The following is a 20,941-nucleotide window of genomic DNA, read 5'->3' on the forward strand; positions in this document are numbered from 1 at the left end:
TGCAGGATAACGTCACTTTCTCATTCAGGAAACTACAGTATGCATTCTTCCTACTCTCCAGTCCTGACCACTTCACCATGGTACTACACAACAACTACATCGCCTTCCGGCCTGTCTCCATTAACCCCAGGCTTTGGTGATCTACGAAAGTACAAAAGAGCAAAATTCATTAGTCCCACAACTCTAGATTTTGCCAAGACTGATCGCACAGTAAACGAATTCAAAAAAATAGTCTTGGTAGTCACGTGCACGTCTTTGATTGGTTGGTTGCTGTTTGCTGTTGTTTTCATGCTGAGAAACGCAGGATTGGTCTTGCCAGATGAGGTATTGCGATTTTCCACAATGGCCCTGTTTGTCAAGTCAGCCATAACACCCATCCTGTACGGAGTTTGCTTTTCAAGGCATCGTTTGGCGTGCAAGAAGTATATCAAGTCCAAGCTGCCACTAAATCAAGAAGCAGAAAAAAAGTGTTCGTTCAACCTTAACGATGCAGCCGTTATTGGATCATACCTGGCTCAAGATGATTGTGGTGTTCAGTTAGAAAAATATTCTGTTCTACCTAAATAGATAGGTTAGTTTTTTAATGATTTGCATTTAGCCTGGGATAGGGGAGGGAGGGCACGAAAGCCAGAATCCTTTTTTCCGCCTAGGAACAGCAGCAAGGCTCAAGATGATTGTGGTCCGATGCCGGCTCTTGAGGTCTATTTTAAATCTGCTCTTGTGACATGCCGTTTTATGACTAACAATTAGCAAGGGCGGATCCAGGGTTTTTTGAAGGGGGGGTCTCAGGGGTAAATTTTGTGGGCAAAGGAATCCCAGTCGCATTTTTACCACAGGAAGCCCATTTGACCTCAGGAATGACAGGGGGGTCGCGACCCCCCCGACCCTCCCCCTGGATCCGCCCTTGATTAGCTAACAATTCATCAAGTCTTTTCCAACAAGCTTATCAATTTTATATATTTATTAGTTTCATATTGGTTACATTTATAATAATTTTCATACAGATTCATTTGGTATTCAGTGTATATTGCATGGACCAGCCAGTGCAATCATTATTTTATCTCAATCACCTATATGTATACCATGGCAACTCTATACACCAAATTGAACAATCGTTGTCGGGGCTAAATCTAAAGGTAAACGTTAAATCAATGATCCTGAGACTAAAAGCTTTTCTGGGTAAACAGCGACTTTAGTGTATATTTTACTTTTGCAGCTATAGAACATAGATTCAAGAAGGTACCAAACAAAGCATTTTGTCACTCTTCTTGCATGTGTCTGTCTGCGAACACTCTTCAAATGCCCAGGATATCGACTTAGCTTCGCATGAGTTAACCTTTTCGAACCGACGTTTTTTCATTTTAGTGTAGGTACGTTTGAGTTGCCATTAAACCGACTTAACAACATGCTGCCATTTCAATAACTACCTATACTTTCATCCATTTTTAACAATAAATTCTTGTTCGGTTTCCTTTTTAAGGTGACTGCCTACTTTTGAACGTTCGATTTGAGCCCACGATGTGCGCACGCTCAAAAACCGCTGAAAAATCTACAAGATGTTATTTAAGAACCATACGCGTTTTGAGCTTCAACAGGGCAAAACCCTCAAATTTTGATATTTTTTGATAGCTCATTCGAAAAGACTTCTAAAAATCTAGGTTATATCAACATTTTAAGAAAAGGTTTCTATTTCTAACACATGAAAAAATAGATTTTTGTAGGGACTTGTTCGACTTTATGAGATTTCTTAGAGCACCGAAACTACAAAATATGACAAATCAATGTATCTCTTTGTCTTTTTGTCGAAAATATCCATGTATTATCGTAGAATGATTGACTAGCCTTCATTCGGCAATCATATAGTCTGCAAATAACTATTATCGTATGAATCTTAATTTTTTTCCTAATCACTTCCGATGGCGCAAGTTTTGCTCCAAAAGCTCGCGAGTAGGCTTCCATTAAATGCTGATTATCTCGAAAACAAGCTCGGGACTCCCAATTTTTCTTTCCAGATTCGGAATCAGCATCAAATTTCAATTCGAAAAATCGAAGTTTTAAAAAAAGTTTAAATTGTTTTCCAAAAGTAGCCAGTCACCTTAAGGTTTTACTACTTTCCATACGTGCTGATCACAAGCTAGTCAACAAGGCATTCAATGGTGCAGCACTTGCTGTTTTGTAATACAGAGTATTCCATTAAAAATGTACTTAGAGTTGTCTCTAATAAATAATCTTTGTCTGGGATCACAAGGCCTTATTCTTTATCAAAATAAGTTATTCTAAAGTTTTAGTTGGCTGTTCTCTGACATCTTGCTTGAATATTACATACAAAATTCTAACGGCTTTGGACATTAGGAAGAAACTGATCCTTCAGTACGGCTAGGCTTTTTCTATATGGCGGCCATTTTGTGTTTGAAAATCCCGGCGTTATTCTTATCCACAAGTTACTCAGTTTAGATGACATTCTACGTTTCTTGGCTTTCATCAGTCAACTCATTGAGAAGCGTATTTTTAGTCATAGTTATTTTTAGTTCTCGTAGATTTTGATTTACAGTCAACTGAAAACACATCTGGTCCGACTTCAAAACTGATCGTAGTCACATTAGAACAGCTTTGCATGTTTTCAAAGTAACAACTTCAGTGATTAATAGAATTAGCAGAAGCCAAACAAAGCATTATTAACACGGAATTCTTCGATTGCACGTTACGTCATCGCGGCCATGTTGGTACCATTTAACAAAAGATTTCTCATTAGCATCCATTGTAAACGGCACCACAATGGCCGCCATGCCTTTGTCTTTTGACTCTCTTGGGAATGCTTGCAATCCATCAATAGTGTGACTAATTTTCTCTCAAATCAACATGGCCGCCGCTTATGTGCATAGTGCAACCGCTGACTAGTATGATTGATAGCTCATAAAATCCATAACCAAACTTTTTACTTCCGGCGGTAGAGCAAATTTTTTGATTGGATAAAAATAAAAGACTTGGTGAAGCAAAACAAAGAATAATACACGTGGACTTAGCATGATCTGCTCTGTCCTTGATGTTTTTTGTTATTTTGTCCCAAGTTGTTGGTTTTTTTTTTTTTGGCAGTGGGCAAACCTCAAGCAACGAGGTCTTTCATAAATTATAAATATTATTAATATTAATGATATTAGTACTGAGTAATAAATAGACAAAAGTATATCTTACAGAGAGAAATTGATTACCGACATATAAGCACTATATGTATATATATATCTGTTTCAAAATATCTTGTAATTACTTTTAGCTCATAAGTTAAAGTACAATTTTACTCCTCATGTGCCTTTGGGGATTTCCTATATTTTCTGGCCATTACTGTATTTATGACCAGGCGGGTCTCACTGTCTGATATCGACTGTCTTCATTTGCTTAGATATTGCATTGTAGTGACTCTCTATGGTAACACCTGTTTATAGCAGACTCGTAGGACTGTGATGTTGGATTATACGCCGGCGAAGAGGTTAATTTGAATTGATTGTCATAAAAAAAACCAGTAAAATTGCCAGTGAAAATTTGCATCCGAAATAGCAGTAATGAAAGCAACTCCTTCTGGTTGGCATTAAGAATCTATCATCCAATCAGGAGACAAATGATCACGTGACGACAAGCTGAACATAACGAACGCCGGGTAAATTTAAGCTTAACTCAAGTGTACCTCATTTCTTGACCATTCAATTCAACATGCAAACTCTATGGCTCATTTTTCACCTCTCTTTTCGATCCATATTTGGATTATCATTTTAGTATCCTAAAATCCTTCCTTTTTACACGGGTTTTGTACACAGAAAACTGATAGAAAAGCTCAAATCCATGGCTACGTTAATAAACCTCTTTAGCTTGGCCATTTCAGACCAGGCCACGTGTCATTCCCTATAATATTATTTCTTTGTTTAACAGTTGTGCATGAGAAGAAACATGAATATGGACACAACTCAAAACACTAAATTTAAAGTATCCTATTATAAAGAGAATGTCACGTGGTCTGAAACTGGGAAAAGATTAGGCCCAAGACAAAAAGGGTTCTATTCAATTTCCCTCTTCAGCGCTACCCATCACGTGGTATAAATCGTGTTGGATTATGTTACGGTCACCAAGAAGATTTCCAGACCAATGTACTGACTTTTGAACAAATTATTTACTCGGTTTGTTTAGTTAGCTCTCTATATACAAGCAAAATATCATTTTTCTAACTTGATTAAAGCTTTTACTCCTATTTAGAAAAGTAACTAAAGAAATAGACCTGAATTTTCTTTTTAAATTCAGTGAAGTTGTATGGGAATCCTAGAATGATGTCCGAACTTTTTGGTGACCGTAACACAATGCAACACGTTTTGGGCCAGCGCTCAAAGGTGAATTTAATATCTTTGTTTTATTCAACTGCTCCTTGACTGTAATATAAACTTGATTTAATTTGTTTACTTAAGTTGAATTTCCAAAATATGCTTTATTCATATGTTCCGCAATTCCTTTGCCATTCAAAGTGAAGTGTGTTTTAAAAAAGAATAAAGAAGCACTATAATTAATTTTCTTATAAATACTTATCTTGTGCCATAAAAATAGCTTAACATTCATAATCCACGTCCTCTGTTATTCTATCTCCCGCTGCTGTTTTTTCTGTCATCCTCTTGATAAAAGGCAAAATTTTGCTCATCATATCCGAGAATTTCTTATCAATTTCGTCCATCTTTAGCTCGAGTTTGTCGATTTTGTTCTCTATGACTGAAAGGTCAGGTACGCGTGCTGAGCTCGTTTTAGGATTCCTGTTCTTTGAGCGTAGAGGTTTCATCTCGATGTGGTTAAGATCAACGATACCAGGACTTGCTTCGGAACTCAAATACTCCTCAAAATTATCCTCCTAAAGAAAAGAAGCATTTGCGGCGGTCAGGAAAAGTTTTAAAGGCAAATGAATGGCAGATCCTGAGTTTCTCAAGGTGCTATACACAACTGGGATACAATTTTAGATACATTAATTACGAAAGAAAGCTTGCAAAAACACTTTCAAAAACGCTTAGTGATTGTAAAACAGTGTCGTAACTAATTTCTGATACTGATACTGATTGTAAATAGGGTCATCGGTGCGCTCTTTTAAAATTGTATTTTTCCCTCTGCCTTCAATAGCGCAGCACACAGATTCTAAAAATTGCCTTAACTCAGACGAACGATGCATTCCGTTTAACCATGTCGAGTGGTATGACGTCACCTGCGCACTGTGCGATAGAGCTGTTAAGTGTGTCGTAATTCGAACGAAAAACGACTCTCGGGTCCGAATTAAAACTTACTTCAAAAGACATTTTTCTGCGAGCGGTCCCACGTTTCTCTCCAGACTCAGTAAAAACGAATGTTTTAGGGTTCCTGTGGACAAGCGCAGAGATTGGAGCCGAATAAGCCTTCTCCTTACTAGGCGGATCCAATCTCCGCGCGCGTCCACAGGAATACCAAAACATTTATTTTTACTGAGTCTGGAGAGAAAATGGGGACCGTTCGCAGTCTAGAATGTTCGCACCTTGATTCATTTTACAGTCATACAAAATCTATAACCTGCTAACATTACCTCTTCTACATTTCCAAGGTTGTAAGCTAGCTTCAAATGATGCGTAAAGTTTTCTCGGAAGTCTGAGTAGACCTTGAGCACAGCTAGTAAGTCCTGCCAATCGACCACGTGGATTTGACAATAAGTTTGAACCAATAGGCTTGCGTTAGCTTTAGCAGGGACGAATGTTGTGCACGCGAACGAGCCATATTCACAGCTAATCACGTCTCCTTTTCCTAAAATGTTAATGATTTGGGAACGAAGTTAGAACGATTCTTATGCTTCTTGTGTGTTGAGTAACAGACCTTGTCAACTTTCCCATGAAGCTGGAATAAGAGGTGAAATCGGTTGTTCTATTCTCAATTAAACAAAACCTAACCCAACAAAAGAGGTCCTTTACTATAGGGCAATAAAAACGCAGGTTCCGAAAGGTGAAGTCTTAAGAGTTTCAGGGAAAAGAACTTACCGAGGACAAGTATGATTTTCCCATCACGTATAACTTCCATAAAACCTTTAGCTATGAAATACAGCTTCTTTACTTCATCGCCTTGTTTTATGAGGTACTGTCCTGGAAGCAATCTCCGGATGTCGAAGCGCCTCGACAGAGCACGAAGACATCCCTCACTTGCACCGCGAAAAGCAGTACACTCTGCAAAAAGTTTCTTATGAAGATGTACACAGATATCGGCTTGTAGAGATTCTGGAAACCGATTTAGTACCTGAGATATCAATATTTATTAACCATGATTGATAATTATGAATATATTGCGTAGATAAAACTAACCATTTTCGACATTATGCGGAAATGACGTCATGTATAATTAATTCGGATCCAGACGTCACACTTATACTGTACACCGGTTAAATGGCTAGTCAAGCACATAACATTTAAGGGCTTCAGGGTACAATTAAACCCTTTTATCCTTATTTGGGCGTCATGTTTCCCCATTTCAGACCACGTGTCATTCGCCAGAGTATCACCACTCGCCAAGATTTTCGCTTAACGGTTGCACATGAGAAAATACACGGATACAGTTCAAGCAAAGCATTTATTCTAGAGAAAATGACACGTGGTCTGAAATGGGAAAACATTATGTCCCAGATAAAAGAGTCTATTTATACCCTGCAGCCTCGCTTTAATGCTTTAAACTTAACTAGCCAGTGAACCGGTTACAAAGAAGTGGTCTGTCATATAGCTATTTTCGGTATTTGAACCCTTATCGGATATGACACTTCTCATAGTCGAGGGGGCAAACACGTAGAACATTGATAAAGCATAACAGTGTTAAGTTCTCAAAGTTTTCTTCTGTCGCATATTCTTCCAACTACCAACAAATTCAATTTTGATGTGCTTCTCATTGAAAAGCGTAAAGTTATATAAAAAGACATCCTGACAGTTGTGCAGTCTATAAATTTTCAATAGTTTCCCCCTCAGCATCCCATAATGTTTTGATTAAAACAATATCGGTGAAAAGGTCTATTGATTGATCCGAGCTTTGATTCGCATCGCGCTTGATACTCACCTTATCGATGTCAACTCCTTTCGTATAAGACCACTCGTGTCTAAAGTATTCCTCCAAGTCGTCGCGAAGGTTGGCCGGTATTTTATAAAACCTTATAAAGTCTCGTACAATCCTCAGATTCTTGTGATGGCGAGAGGTCTGGGAATAGAGTCTTTGGATGATGGCTGTCATGTTACCAAATATGGATGCGTACATCAAAGCTATAGATGAAATAAGAAATTGAAATGAAACTGATGAATAAAAATAGATTATAGATGATAAGTTAACTTCAATTACATTTAATCTACGCATCTTAGAAAAATATCGTTTTCAATCTAATATTTTGGAGTAAACTCCACTTTAATGCTATACAGTGCACGCTCAAGGCCGGGGTCAAAAAGTGGGATTGTGGGTTGTACAAATTGCTATATTTTAATTGTATTTTTTTAATGAAAAAAATAAAATAAAATAAAATAAAATAAAGCTTTCGCACTAATTTGGGACACTTTTCACTCACACACACTACCACTACATTCAATGTTCTATGCGCACAACGCTCAACTCACATGTTGATTTGCATTAAATATTCAAGGCCAAGTAGCGTTTAACTAATTCCAAACCAAATATACCAAAATACAGCAATTTTTACAACCTATGTTCCAACTTTTTGATCCCTTGAGCAGTAGCGCGGAACCTTTGATTCATGTATACATATTAACTGAAATGAAAGATTAATTAACTGGCCAATCACAGTGAAATAGTTTTGCATACAGAACCCAACAATCAATTAAAAATTCTACTGTGAATCAGCGTAGTCCGGACGAATTATTTGCGACATCCGCCGATCAGAGAACTATTCACCCCCTCGAAGAGCGTTAAAACTGAACTTACCGCCAACAATCATAACACAAATAGAGAAAACTTTCTCTGCATTGGTATTCGGTGAAATATTTCCAAACCCAACACTAGATAAACTGGTCATGGTAAAATAAAGAGCTGTGACGTAGCGTGTCTCGGCGCTAGGGCTTTCACCAGTGACACTTGTATTACACGAGCCGCTGATCTGACGAGAGAGCCTGGTAATCCAACCATAATCATATTTCCCATACTCTGCTTCACCAATAGCATGCCAGATACATGCTAGCCAATGAGCGACGAGTAGGAATAAGCATGTTAGTAATATGATGACGGCTTGACCATACTCGGAGTATCGGTCGAGTTTTCGCACCACTCGGACTAATCGAAGAAGTCGAGCTGTTTTGAGCAAACCCATTAGTGTTGTGGCCTGTGGGAATAAGAGAGACAAACTAAAATATATAAGAGCAGAGCAGGGCGCGCAGGGCAGGGCAGGGCAGGGCAGGGCAGGGCAGGGCAGGGCAGGGCAGGGCAGGTATTGAAAACCTATTACGTTTTTGAGTCTATCAACGTAAATTTTATCAGCTATTAATAATTATTTTTTATTAATTATTTTGTATTTATTTATTTATTATTTATTTATTTTATTCATATATGTTTTATCTTAAAAGTAATATTTGTTTTCATCTTGAAAAAGACTTTCAAATTGCATACCCCTTCTTTTTCTGTGTCAATCATAAATTCAAAGGGTATGGCAGATAGTAGATCAATCATAAACCAGCTCCTGAAGTAATGCCATGCAATTCTCTTTGGCTGAGTGACCAGTTCCTCCGTTCCCTCGTTGATGTAAGTAGACCTGAAGTTAATAGGGATATCTACGACAAAAATAAGATCCACGCATAGATTACAAACTGCCAGGGGGGAGCCATTCAGTAACGCTGAGAATCGATCCGGGGGATGCTTTCTGGAGCGTATTTCGTCGGGAAGTAGGAATGCGGCGGAATATGGTATTTCGATTGCTGTGTACATGACAAGGATAAGAATGAACCAGTCCCATGCAGCTTTGAAGATGGCGTCATGGCGGATGATACATCCGTTGGTAAACGCTCTGTTCGGAGCGTTGTTCCCTAGTGAAGTCATGACAACCTGTAGGAGAGACAGAAGGAAAAAAATAAGAAATACAGTCGACTCTCTTTGAACGACCACTCTCGTAAGCGACCATTTTTTGAAATTCTCGTTTTTAGTGTTCCCTATATAAACTCTGTAAAAAAAACTCTCTCGTAAGCGACCACTCTCGTAAGCGACCGCGACCACTACCATTGGGGTTTAAATTTTGGAATTTTTCATTGTTTTTCCTCTCCCGTAAGCGACCACTCAAGAGCAAGTCAATGCAGATCCTTTAACAATGAAAAAACTGGGACGGGTTGGCATTGCAGTGCATTGTGGAACTGTTTCATCGGACGAAATACTCGCCATCTTGGAAATATACCCCCTAAAACAGGCCCACAATGCTAGTGGTACTCAGATAGATCGTCTATGATCAATTACCAAGCTATTAGCCGCACTTTTGGAGCAGTTTAAGTAATTGTGCTTTTAAAAGGTTGGAAGTAAAATTCTCTTAATTGAAGCATAGCTAATGGAGCGGAATGGTTGGGAAATTGTTTTTGTTCGTCTTTATCCATTGTTATATGACGTTGACAGTGCACAGAGAAGGAAAAGTTGCTCCATTTGTTCACAGTATTCAGGAATATAGAAGTTTTTAATCCTAAAAAACATTCTAAAATGCTTATTATTTGTTTACAAATTGTTTAATGAAAAGGAAATTGCCTTTTTTCATGCTTTCTTATTTATCATTCACTATAATTGAAGTCATAACACGCGACTGCCTTCCCGGACTACTTATACCAGTTCTTTTCACTTTTTAGAAATATTATATATCTAACAGTCGTTTTGAACAAAAGTAGAAGGAAAATCTTTATTTGAAACCATCAATCATGCAAGAAATATACTAACTTATGCAGTGCGGGCTCGGAAACAAATCCAACACCACCTGACTATTTTTTGTTTTGTTTTGTTTTGTTTTTTTGACCCCCCGTATAAGCTCTAGTGATTAGAGAATTTTAGATTTACGTTCACGGCAAACGTGAAACATCAGTCTGACCAGTAAGAAATTCTTTTAAATTACTTAAGAAGAATCCGGCGCAAAAAAGTCCAAGTAGTAGAAAAACAAAAGAGTATTTGCGCTTGGTGAGAAGGTTTGTAAAAGGTAAAGAAAAATACAGGAAAACTATGAAAACGTGGTCAAGTTTGCCGTTTGCGGGGAGAAAAAAAAGTCAATCTAAAACTCTCTATTATTGAAAATCCTGTAGCGGTCAATTAATATATATTGTTAGGTTTTTTTTTTCTCTCGTACCGTTTGTTGTGATCCCTTCGTAGTCTCTTGTGTATTCGTTATGTTAATTTCTGCTTAAAGTCAGCCTTCGTTCGTAAATTTAATCAGTTACAGTTCAAGTCATAGTCAGTTACTGAGTGCAAGTTATTTTTCGCCTACGTATGTAAGTATTTCTCTTAGTTTTCCAGTTCAAGTTTGTTCGTCTTCTTCCGTCTTCTAATTGTATTTTATGTTTAATTTGTTCTAGTTGGATCGTTTTATAGTAAATAAATACGTATGCCAAATTAGCGAAATCCCAGTAAAGTATTTGAAGTTAAAGTAGTTTTATCATTTCCTCATAGTTATACCAAATTTTGCAACTATTAAACAAAAAATTGATAGAAGCATTTGATAGAGTACTAGTCATGCAAGAAAACGTACAATTGGTGGTTTTACCTCACTATGAATATACATATATTTTCCCAAAATAACCTGATCTTAAATCTGTATGTTTTACTGCCTTTTTGAAGCAACATTATATACGAGCGCTGAAGCAACTTTATAGCGGTTTTCAACTCATAAAGAATTGTTGTATCAATATATCTAGATTTGCATAACCAGTGAAACTTAATATTCATATTTGGTAATGAGACACTTTTTTTTCTCCGTTTAAAAACAAACCGCTATCGCAATTACGGATATGCACTATTTGAAATACTGGATTACTTTGAAAGCTATCGGAAATTGATAAATGTAATATTTATTTCCTTGAATTGAAAACTCAAAATGTATGGATATGAACTCATAGGATCCACTAGTTAGAATCTAATCTACAACATTTCATGATAAGAACTACATGAAAATCTACGTCCGTATCTTCGAATATCCATAACTAAATTTGATCAACAACATGCAACACTAGCCGCAGAAGAGAAACCAACTGATCTAGCGATAGAAATATTCCGGTTATAAATCATGGACTATTTCGTATTTATCTTAAAAGAAATCGTTATATATCAGCCCGTTTGGACAATGAGAAATTGATTATAGGAATATGTCATTAGAGTCTGCATTTTCAGTTGACGAATCTATATGTTACAATATATTATAGGTATTATAGGTATCATTATACATATAGGTAATAGTCAAGACTTCCCATTACCAATGCCAGGATCACTCTCCACCAACCTGAACAGATCATCAACCGCTCGCTCACCTTCCCTCCCCTCCCCTCCTAAAAACTATATGACAGGCACCCAAGTACCACTTGTCTACGCTTACGTGGTTAACAGCGTTTTTGTTTGGAATTCACCATTTTCCATACATCGGTTCACTGGTCAAACACAAAGCATTCAGTCGAGGTTGCAAGGTTCAAATTTGAACAATCCTTTGAAAGTACCTTGGCGCCTCGCTTGAGCGCTTTGTATTTGAGCAGTGAACAAATGTATGGAAAATGGTGAATAAGCCTTTTCATAGTTTAAGAATCGATTCCACTGCGCATGCGATTTTATCCCGAATTTCTACTTTCTTTTGTCTAAACCTTCTTTTGTTCTTAATTAAACAAAAGAAGGTGAGAAATTCGGGATAAAATCGCATGCGCAGTGGAATAGATTCTTAAACTATGAAAAGGCTTATTCACCCGCAGATCATCAATGGCTCCCCTCCCCTCCCCTCCCCTCCCGTCATAAAAACCACATGCAATTTGTGTGTTCTTAGATGTTTCAGCTTCGTTTCCATCGCTAAACAGGTGTTAATCCAGAATGGGTTTGTGTTTCACGGTAAAAACTAAGACTCGAGTGAAGCTCTCGATCCATTAACCGCGTCTTGTTTGAGTGACGTTCACCACTTAGGGTTATAGTTTGATTAGCGCGACACACTGAGACTTCGGTCTTTGAAAATGAATCCATTTGAAGCATAAAAACCACTGGCGTCTAAGAGCACACTGTAGTATTATTCTCAACCGCCTTTTTTTGTATCTGTTGTCAACAGCAAAGCCGTATATATTAGAAAAATAATGAACCTGATTTACTAATAAATGTTCTAAGCTTTCGGACGATCGTTAATCATCAGAGGATAAATGGAAATGCTTTCAAAATATAAATCAATATAAACAAACTATCGAAATAAACGTTTCAATGAGCCAATCCGTACGTGCTCTTCGCCTGAGATAACTAGACTAATAGACTACCTCGCCTGTTGGTCTCATGCAAGCATAAGTGTCTTCCTAAAAATTGCTACGCATCACATCTTTATAATAATAATAATAATAATAATAATAATAATAATAATAATAATAATAATAACTTTATTTATAAAGAACATTAATCCATAAGACAATAAATTATAGCTAGTCATGACTATATTACTTGATGACGATGTAAGAGTACGTCTAGGTTTATAGATATTAACTAGATCAGATATATCCTGGAGCCTGTCCATTAAGGGCCTTATATGTTAATATCTTATATTAATCCTCTGTTCGACTGGTAGCCAATGTAAATCATATAAAATAGGTCTTATATATTCATACGCGTGCGAATAAGGGTTACTATACGAGCAGATTAATTCTGAACCTTCTGTAAACGTTCGATAGCATAGTCTGGTAGTCCAAATAAGAAATGAGTGCATGGACTAACGTTTCTGCAGACTTGCGAGTAAGATATTTTCTTTTGCAAATGTTCGTGACATGCTGGTCCATATGGTTATAATAGAAGCTTTTTTTATTTCAAACAAGGACGCCATGACCCTTTTTGCTGCGAACGAGGAATTTAGTTAATAACATCCAAAATATCATGCTAGAAAATAGGGTCGTTTCATACGTGTTTGATTCCGAATCAATCACATTAAGCCCTCGGGATGTGATATGCAGAAATAAGTTGTTTTTAATGTTCAAAAATTAATTCTAGTTTTCATCTCTACCCTACTTTAATTTCGTTTTACGCCTTTGGTGTCGATTTAGTCTTCTGATCTGACGCATGCGCTTTAGACTTTTCTTTTCTTATTCGCTCGCAATTCATCTCAGCCAACGAAGTGTTCGCACTTTGCTTCACCGCTTCCGTGAATATTAGCTTGGCCCAATGCTATCAATCTTAGCGGGATTTCTTCAAGCCGAAAGTCCATATGGTACGGTCTCTCTTTTGATCGAGTTTTTTTTTATTAGCCGGGCTCTCAGACGTTACGGTAGTCAAGAATCGTGCTATCTTGCTCACTTCGGTTTTCTACAATTTCTTTCTTTCTGTCTTTCTTTCTTTCTGTCTTTCTTTCTGTCTGTCTTTCTTTCTTTCTTTCTTTCCTTCTTTCCTTCCTTCTTTCTTTCTTTCTTTCTTTCTTTCTTTCTTTCTTTCTTTCTTCGCGCGACATTTTAATGTCTCTAGGATGGGAAAATCTTCAAAACAGGCGGAAGAAACATAAAGCCACAATAATGTACAAGACTTTGAATGCTCTTGCACCTCAAAGTTTAAGAGACCGCTTTGAGTATCAAACTACAAAATATAATTTGCGGAAGGGAGAAAAGTGTTTAAAATTATCGAAACCAAACACTGAGTACCTCAAACGTGCGTTCTCCTATGAAGGTGCAAAAGCATGGAACTCTTTGCCTTCAGATATTAAGTCAGCTAGAAGTATAAGGGAATTTAAAAGAAAGCTTTCTTCTGTTGGACTCTCATAAACTTTTTTAGCTGTCTAAATTGTATTCTTATTTAACTCGACATTCTTGTAAAGCAATTTTTATATTGATAGAATTTTTTTTCGAGTATAAATAAAGTATCACTCACTCACTCACTCACTCTTTCTTTCTTTCTTTCTTCCTTCCTTCCTTCCTTCCTTCCTTTCTTTCTTTCTTTCTTTCTTTCTTTCTTTCTTTCTTTCTTTCTTTCTTTCTTTCTCTCTTTCTTCCCTCCTTTCTCTCTTTCTTTCTTTCATTCTTTATCTTTACTTACTCTTACTCTCGTATCATACTCAATTATTTTTGTCTTATTTTCTCATTTATTTGGTCTTTATGTTCTTTCAATTATTTTTATTTTTTCAGAAGCCTTTTTCCTTTGGTACAAAGTTTATAATTTTGTTTTTTGTCTTTTGTTTGTTTTGCCTTTTAGCTAGATATTACATTTAGTGTTACCTGATAAGTCCTGGTGTTCTGAGGTCGCAATGCGTGCGTTCTTGACGTCTAGCTACCGGTGAATCGTATGAACATCTTAAATGCTTAAATACTTTGATCAGATAATATAGGATCATCTTTGCACGTCACAAGCAAGTGGCGCTCTGCATATATAAACTTTCGTATTTTGATGAATCTTCTGGCCTCAGGGTAAAATCTTTGAACCGTCAAAACATGTTCTTTCGTGATGGATGGTTGCTACGTTACAGTCGCTATGACAACGTGGTGAAGTGGAAGTAATCGTTTCCTTTTTTTCCGTATTATATTTCCTATGCTATAGTATACGAAAAAAAAAAATACTGGACGCTGAGACTTCGCTTCTATACACGGATATATGCTACGCGTATCTAGATCTAACACATATGATCAGTAGTCTATACATGCTGAAGAAAAGCAGACATTTACGTAGCAGTGGCAGTGGCAGTGGTAGTGGCAGTGGCAGTGGCAGTAATGGTAGTAGTGGTAGTAGAAGTAGTAGTAGTAGTAGTAGTGGTGGTAGGGGTAGTGGTGGTAGTGGTAGTGGTAGGGGTAGTGGTAGTGGTAGGGGTAGGGGTAGTGGTAGTGGTAGTGGTAGTGGTAGTGGTAGTGGTAGTGGTAGTGGTAGTGGTAGTGGTAGTGGTAGTGGTAGTGGTAGTGGTAGTGGTAGTGGTAGTGGTAGTGGTAGTGGTAGTGGTAGTGGTGGTAGTATCTTACAGCTAGCTATCTTACAAATGCACGTCTCATTCATCGAATACTTCACAAGATGAATAACATAATTTAATCAAATCCCACTAGCAGTGCAGTCTATCAACATGCTGCGTTCTGATTGGATGAGCTACTACTAGCCTATAAGTTATAACCTACTAGTAGCGAAAAGTGCCGGCGTTGAAAATCCTAACATTCAGTGAAGTTAACTTTTCAAAACTTTTTGTCAACTATATGTTTAACTGACTAGTTGGATATGACCAAGACAACTAGTCCTCTTGCCTTCCTGGCCTATGAGTCAATAGCCCATTTGGGCTCAATGACTAATTGCTAAATAGATGCATGAGTAGTCTTGTGACTGAACGATACCTGGTAATGGAGAATAACACAAAAAGACCAGCCAGTATATATAACTGTAGAGACCTTTTGTACTATCGCTGCCGGGTTTTTTCAGCAGTACTTATAACTATAGAAATAATAATAATATATTCATATACAAAGATAAAAACCTCAGCCAGCTCTACTCAGTTAATAAAAAGACGAACGGCAAAAGCCGCGGCGGTACGTGTCTTGGAGTCACTTTCGCCTTCTGTTATCGGGAGCTGATGGGAAACGAAAATATGTTTCTCAAGTTTATCAACGGAAAAAAAAAAAAAAAAAAAAAAAAAAAATCGATTAAGCATAACAGCGTCTACGAAAAATCAAATTAAATTCTTTCGAATAATGATTTTGTTTGTTAGCTTAAAAAACGACATCATTTAAAGTCGGGTATTTTTTTTCATATATGATGTGTCTATTAAATAGAAAAAAAAAACAGCTTGTCGATTGAAGCACGCTGAGCCGGATGGCCGTCAGTATTTCAATTTTATTTTTTTCGTATAACTAAACTTTGTTTTAAACAAAAATAAAGGATTAAACCTACAGATTTTTGATATGAGGTTTGGATATAGCACAACGACATATAGCATAATAACCATGATATAATTCGAGTGTAGATGGTATACAGGATATTGGTAGCACCTACGTTGGATACGTTAATTTATATCGGTTTTTCTTAGGACGTCAAAGTCGTTATCCCGACAGGTTGTCTCCATAAATATAGGAATATTAAACCGAAATCATAGTGTTAGCATGCTTTAAGGAATAAGTTCTTCCTTTTAATAATAAAAAGATCAATATAAAATTGATCCAAATCCAGCGCCAAATGCAGATTTTTTCGTTTGCCAAATAAATGATTACTGACAAAAGGTTTTATATAAGGCTTGCATATGCACCAGCCTGTACATATAACCAATGTCAGCTGTCATATGCTTATAACAAACAAGCTTAGATGTTTGAACGTTGAAGGGTGAATTCTAAAGATTGTGTATGCTTTTGTAATAAAAATTAGAAGAAGAACCGCTATTTTTCTGTCGGATTTTGGGATTTAACAGACGTGAGTTAGACTTGTCTTTATCAGATTTAGCCCAAATATGATGTGTAATAATTCAGAATATAGATTGAAGAGGACTAGATAAATGTACCAAAGTGTCGGGTATGGAGAGGATTAGTCCTACTTAGAATAAATTACTCCGAATTCGAAAAGGGAAGAAAAACATCGGAAGTGCCTAAATACGCGTATGTTTGTCCATATTATTATATCTGGACGCGCAAAAGGACCTTTAATCAACCATTTAAATTGATTCATTTGTGAGATATTTTTACAAAAAAACGAAAAATATTGAATTCTATATCCGTCTCGATTTGTTCTGGTTTCCTGGCGAAGAAGAAGCCGGCTGACAATCCAACTAGCTGCGCGTGCATGAAGGTTTCTCAAGAGCAAAAATAAGCGGAAATCCCCACTACATTGAATAGCGATTTTCGAAAGCTGTCTTGAATTCGATTTAGCGTTGTCTCTTCAATCGTTTTCCATGTTTTTGAAAAAATAATCATCAGTAACAATAAAGTTATAAAGAACAACTTCAAGTTTAGAGACTCCAGGACGTCATTCTAGATCTTATAATACCTTCAAGTAGCGTCTACCTTCTGAACAAATTCCCTTCATAATATAATATACGGCGCTGGGTTTATATTCAACTTGTATTTCTGTAAATAAACTACTATATTCAGGAAACATTTAAGCATTAGTGAGTAGAGAGAATTGAATCTGTTGGACAAAAAGCTGATGCGTATAGATAAACGATTTAAAATTGGTAATTGCGAACAATGAAACACGACTAGCAGACGTATGGTAGAGTTAAGAATGTAGCTACGCTACCATCGCTTACAGAAGCTCTTACTCAAATCAGAACGTTTTGGTGTTTCGATGAAAGCAAGTCAGGCGGTCAGATTCAAGCAGAGTTGATTGTTCATAGAATAAAACACAAGCCAAACAAACGATGCATAATGTATATAATATAAATACTGCCTGCTATCTTGACTTAAACGATAATAAAAAGGCAAAATTCAAGTTTTCAGTCACACAAACAAATGCGGAATTTGATCAAATTTTTTTACGAATAAATTGATTCCAAAATATAATTTAAAAAATATCATCAAAAGTTAGTTTTATTGGTAAAATCAAAAGACAGAAAGAAAATATAGTTCAGTTGAATCGGGCACATCATTCTTTAGTATAATATATCACCGGGTTCTTCGCTGATTGCTCGATGAAATCAAAAACACAAAACGACACTATTTGCTAGAATTACTCACCAATCCTCGTATACCAAGGTGGGGGTTGTAGGAAGGATTCCTTAGCTTGAAACTGTGTCGATCAACTCGAGGCATTTTGACGTTGTTCGCAGCGACAAGCGATGAGAATATAGCTGGAGTCGTGGTTATGGTCGTCCTCGTAGCGAACAACAGTACATTCTCTCCAGAGTTTCCTGACAATAGATATGACGATTAGAACAACATGTGCACCTGCGACTGGAACTTCTTAGCGATACGCAGAAATAGCCGTTAAGTAGAGCTCCCTTTGATCAATAATACCGGCCTATCAAACTACCCATCACAATAATTTGCACTTCAAAAGATCGAACCATTGACGAGTGCACGATGAACGCTTTAAACGGCAACCAAGACCATATCATAACGAAAACTGTTTGATCAATGCTGCAGTTACCCAATGATCAGTGACGCATAAACTTCAATCAGCCGAGGCAGTTTAAAACTAGGGGACTAAATATACATTGGCTGTGACGGCCGCTGATGAGAGAGATACTTTTATTCAGATGAATGGATAGTAGTTATTCACTGGCTCCTAGACTCAAATGCCTGTTGGGTAATGATTAAAAAGGGGCGGACTGGTCGACTAATTAATCACAGATATCAAAATACAAAACTCATAGTAGTTTTCAGATTCCTGATAAAGGTTCACGACAGGATAGGTACCTCGACTCTTCTTTTTCTCTTGATTCTCTATTATTTTTATTATCATTTTTAAATCCTTCCTTCTCCTTTTTTCGCCCTCTTTCCTTTTCTATATTATTTTCTGTTTTTTTCTTCTTCTTCTTCTTCTTCTTCTTCTTCTTCTTTTCCTTGCCTCGTTTTCCTCTTTCTTTTTTTTCTTTTCTTTTTCGTGTTAAATTCTCTTTTTCGTCTTTCGTTTCCATTTGAGATTAAACAAACACATGTCATCATAAATGATATTTTTTGATTGACAGCTATCATATTTGTAGAATGGCTTTCAATAGAAGCGGATGAACTCATAACATGATCCCACCCTACTTTACCTCCTTTAGCTGTTCTTTCCCACATTCTAATTTTATTGCCAAGTTAAATGAAAACACTAGAGGTTAATTATCGGAATACGAAATCCTCTCCTCCCCCCAAAGAGGGACACTCTCTAGATATACTTGGAAAGAGATATACGAGTAATGAGAACCACTTCTTCTGCTCGTGATTGAAAACAGAACCGTCAATCCTGCGCATGCGTGTTTGGTGTTATCTGCTCTTGACAGGTTTTCCCTAATGGCGAGATCTTGAGAAATGAATTAATCTGGTCATTTTGAAGCCGGAGCGCCTACCATTCTTTCTTGTTCCTTGGACGGAAAATAGGGATGGATGGTTAAATACTGTCATAAGGCGGAATAAGCGACTTCGTTTGAAGTTCATTTGTGTAGCAAATGTCCACTGGGAGTGTTTGCGGTTATTTGTATATAAGTTCTACGGAATGATTTCGTATCTTGTTGTGTCTAAATCACCATCATAAATTATTGGCAGAAAGGCTTTAGCATACAAAGCTTATGACATAGCTATAAAAATTAGTAGAAACAGGCAAACAGCACTGGCGTTTTATCGTCTTTATTTTCTGTTAAAAGTTCCTAGGTTTTATCAATTTTGTTCACTTCAAAAACATTAATACAAGCTAGAATGGGCACGATTCGACTAGGCATTCCGACTACAAGTGCCATTATAAAATTAAAAATCTTAAGGAGGTGAACAGGTTTTTAAAAAATACCAGCCCAATTATACTGTTTACATAGGTTCGACTATTTAAATGAACTGTGGCATTTTCTACTTTCAAGTACACGTGTTTTACTATTCAAATGTCCGGTTTTCGTACCCTGAGGCAACACGAGACTTCTGGTGATATTTTCATGTATATATTTCACGTTTTGCCGAGTGTAAGTGAATTTAACATGTTTTCTAAGACAGATCGATTGCCCAGTTTTATTGCTATCATCAAAAACTGAAAAACAAGATAAGGTAAGGGTTGCTATTGGTTATTGAAGCCCAACAGACGTCAATCAACTTGCTCAAAGGCATAGCAACCACCGGCTGGCTTCCGTTGCTCTAGGCAAAATTATTTGCCCCAAAAAATAAAATTCACCATGAAAATAGCTATTTATCATATATATTTTTCTTTACAAATTTTGACTGAAGACCTCAGTAGAAATCGACAATACAAAACGAAAATTCAAACCTAATCAAATAATCCATGTCTTCAAATTATTTGAAGTGACAGTGTGTTTACTAGTCTAGTGACAGACCATTGTACAACGATGGTATCTGGTATTATACTAAACATTAATAAAGGTTTGACCTGACAGATACTCTTTTATCCTAGCATCCATACAGTTAAAATTGCATATTAAACAACCTCAATGGCCATCATGGTTCCTATACCACTGACCCTTACTGGCTTGAACGTTCATTTTGCTGTTGTTGTTGTTGTTGTTGTTGTTGTTGCTCCTCTTCACTGAAGGAAGTCATTTCTCATCTTTATAGTACTTTTTTCCAATGTGTTATCAAGTTTTTCCAACTAGCTTTAAAACTAAGTCTTCTTATTTCCTCAGTTGTTTTTACCTCGCAAAAAAAGACAAAAACAAAAACAAACAAAAACAAAAAAAGAAAAGAAAGAAAAAGCACCGAAAAAAAAACAGACCAAAAAAATAAAAACGCAATTTGTACAAATATTATTTTAATTAAAAAAAAAAAAAAAAAACGAAATTAAGCCAGAGGGATTGAAAAATCAAGTGAAGCATTTATTTTTATATTTCACATCAAAAATCAAAAAGAAAGATATTTTGTTTTTACAATTCACATAAAAAATTTAAAAAATAAAGAAAATAGGAGAGTGGTCCCATTTTAAATGAGGCACTCTATATGTGACAAATTTACTTTTTTAAGGCTTTGTTTTCTCTTAATATTCATGATTAATTTTTCAATAAAAACGAGAAAAAGAACAAGGAAAAATAAATAAATAAATAAGAGAGACAAAAAATACATAAAAAAGAAAGAGTGGTCCCAAGATGAAAATGAGGCACGCCACATTTGATAAGGGTAATTTCAGTTTTTCAAGGTTGCCGTCTCAATTCTCAAGACGCAAACAT

At 36.6% G+C, this 20,941-nt stretch overlaps 1 protein-coding gene across 2 annotated transcripts; it reads right to left on the reverse strand.

Moving 5' to 3' along the window:
* Positions 1 to 943: 943 nt before the first annotated feature.
* Positions 944 to 18,987, reverse strand: LOC116307091 (voltage-gated inwardly rectifying potassium channel KCNH6). 2 transcript variants are annotated; one of them, XM_089039192.1, is made up of 7 exons: positions 17,817 to 18,987; positions 8,626 to 9,057; positions 7,948 to 8,341; positions 7,078 to 7,277; positions 6,021 to 6,273; positions 5,576 to 5,790; positions 944 to 4,879 (listed from the first exon to the last, which is right to left on the reverse strand). In XM_089039192.1, the coding sequence occupies exons 1-7, from the start codon at positions 17,889 to 17,891 to the stop codon at positions 4,586 to 4,588; spliced, it is 1,863 nt and encodes a 620-aa protein (XP_088895318.1). In that variant the 5' UTR covers positions 17,892 to 18,987; the 3' UTR covers positions 944 to 4,585. The 2 variants fall into 2 exon arrangements, with proteins under 2 accessions (XP_088895318.1, XP_088895319.1); XM_089039193.1 differs by lacking the exon at positions 17,817 to 18,987 and adding an exon at positions 14,400 to 14,942.
* Positions 18,988 to 20,941: the final 1,954 nt, after the last annotated feature.

The sequence above is a fragment of the Actinia tenebrosa genome, unplaced genomic scaffold, assembly GCF_029948245.1.
Source record: "Actinia tenebrosa isolate PJP-AT-01 unplaced genomic scaffold, QUT_ActTen_1.0 PGA_scaffold6__47_contigs__length_16458017, whole genome shotgun sequence".
Taxonomy (NCBI): Eukaryota; Metazoa; Cnidaria; class Anthozoa; order Actiniaria; family Actiniidae; genus Actinia; species Actinia tenebrosa.

Bases quoted from the DNA above. Each gene is read 5' to 3' on its own strand.
- LOC116307091 (XM_089039192.1), bottom strand. From the start codon at position 17,891: ATGCCTCGAGTTGATCGACACAGTTTCAAGCTAAGGAATCCTTCCTAC. The intron at 6,274-7,077 runs GTGAGTATCAAG...TTGATATCTCAG, and splicing joins AAGGAGTTGACATCGATAAG to GTACTAAATCGGTTTCCAGA. The intron at 5,791-6,020 runs GTAAGTTCTTTT...TTAACATTTTAG, and splicing joins GAAAATCATACTTGTCCTCG to GAAAAGGAGACGTGATTAGC.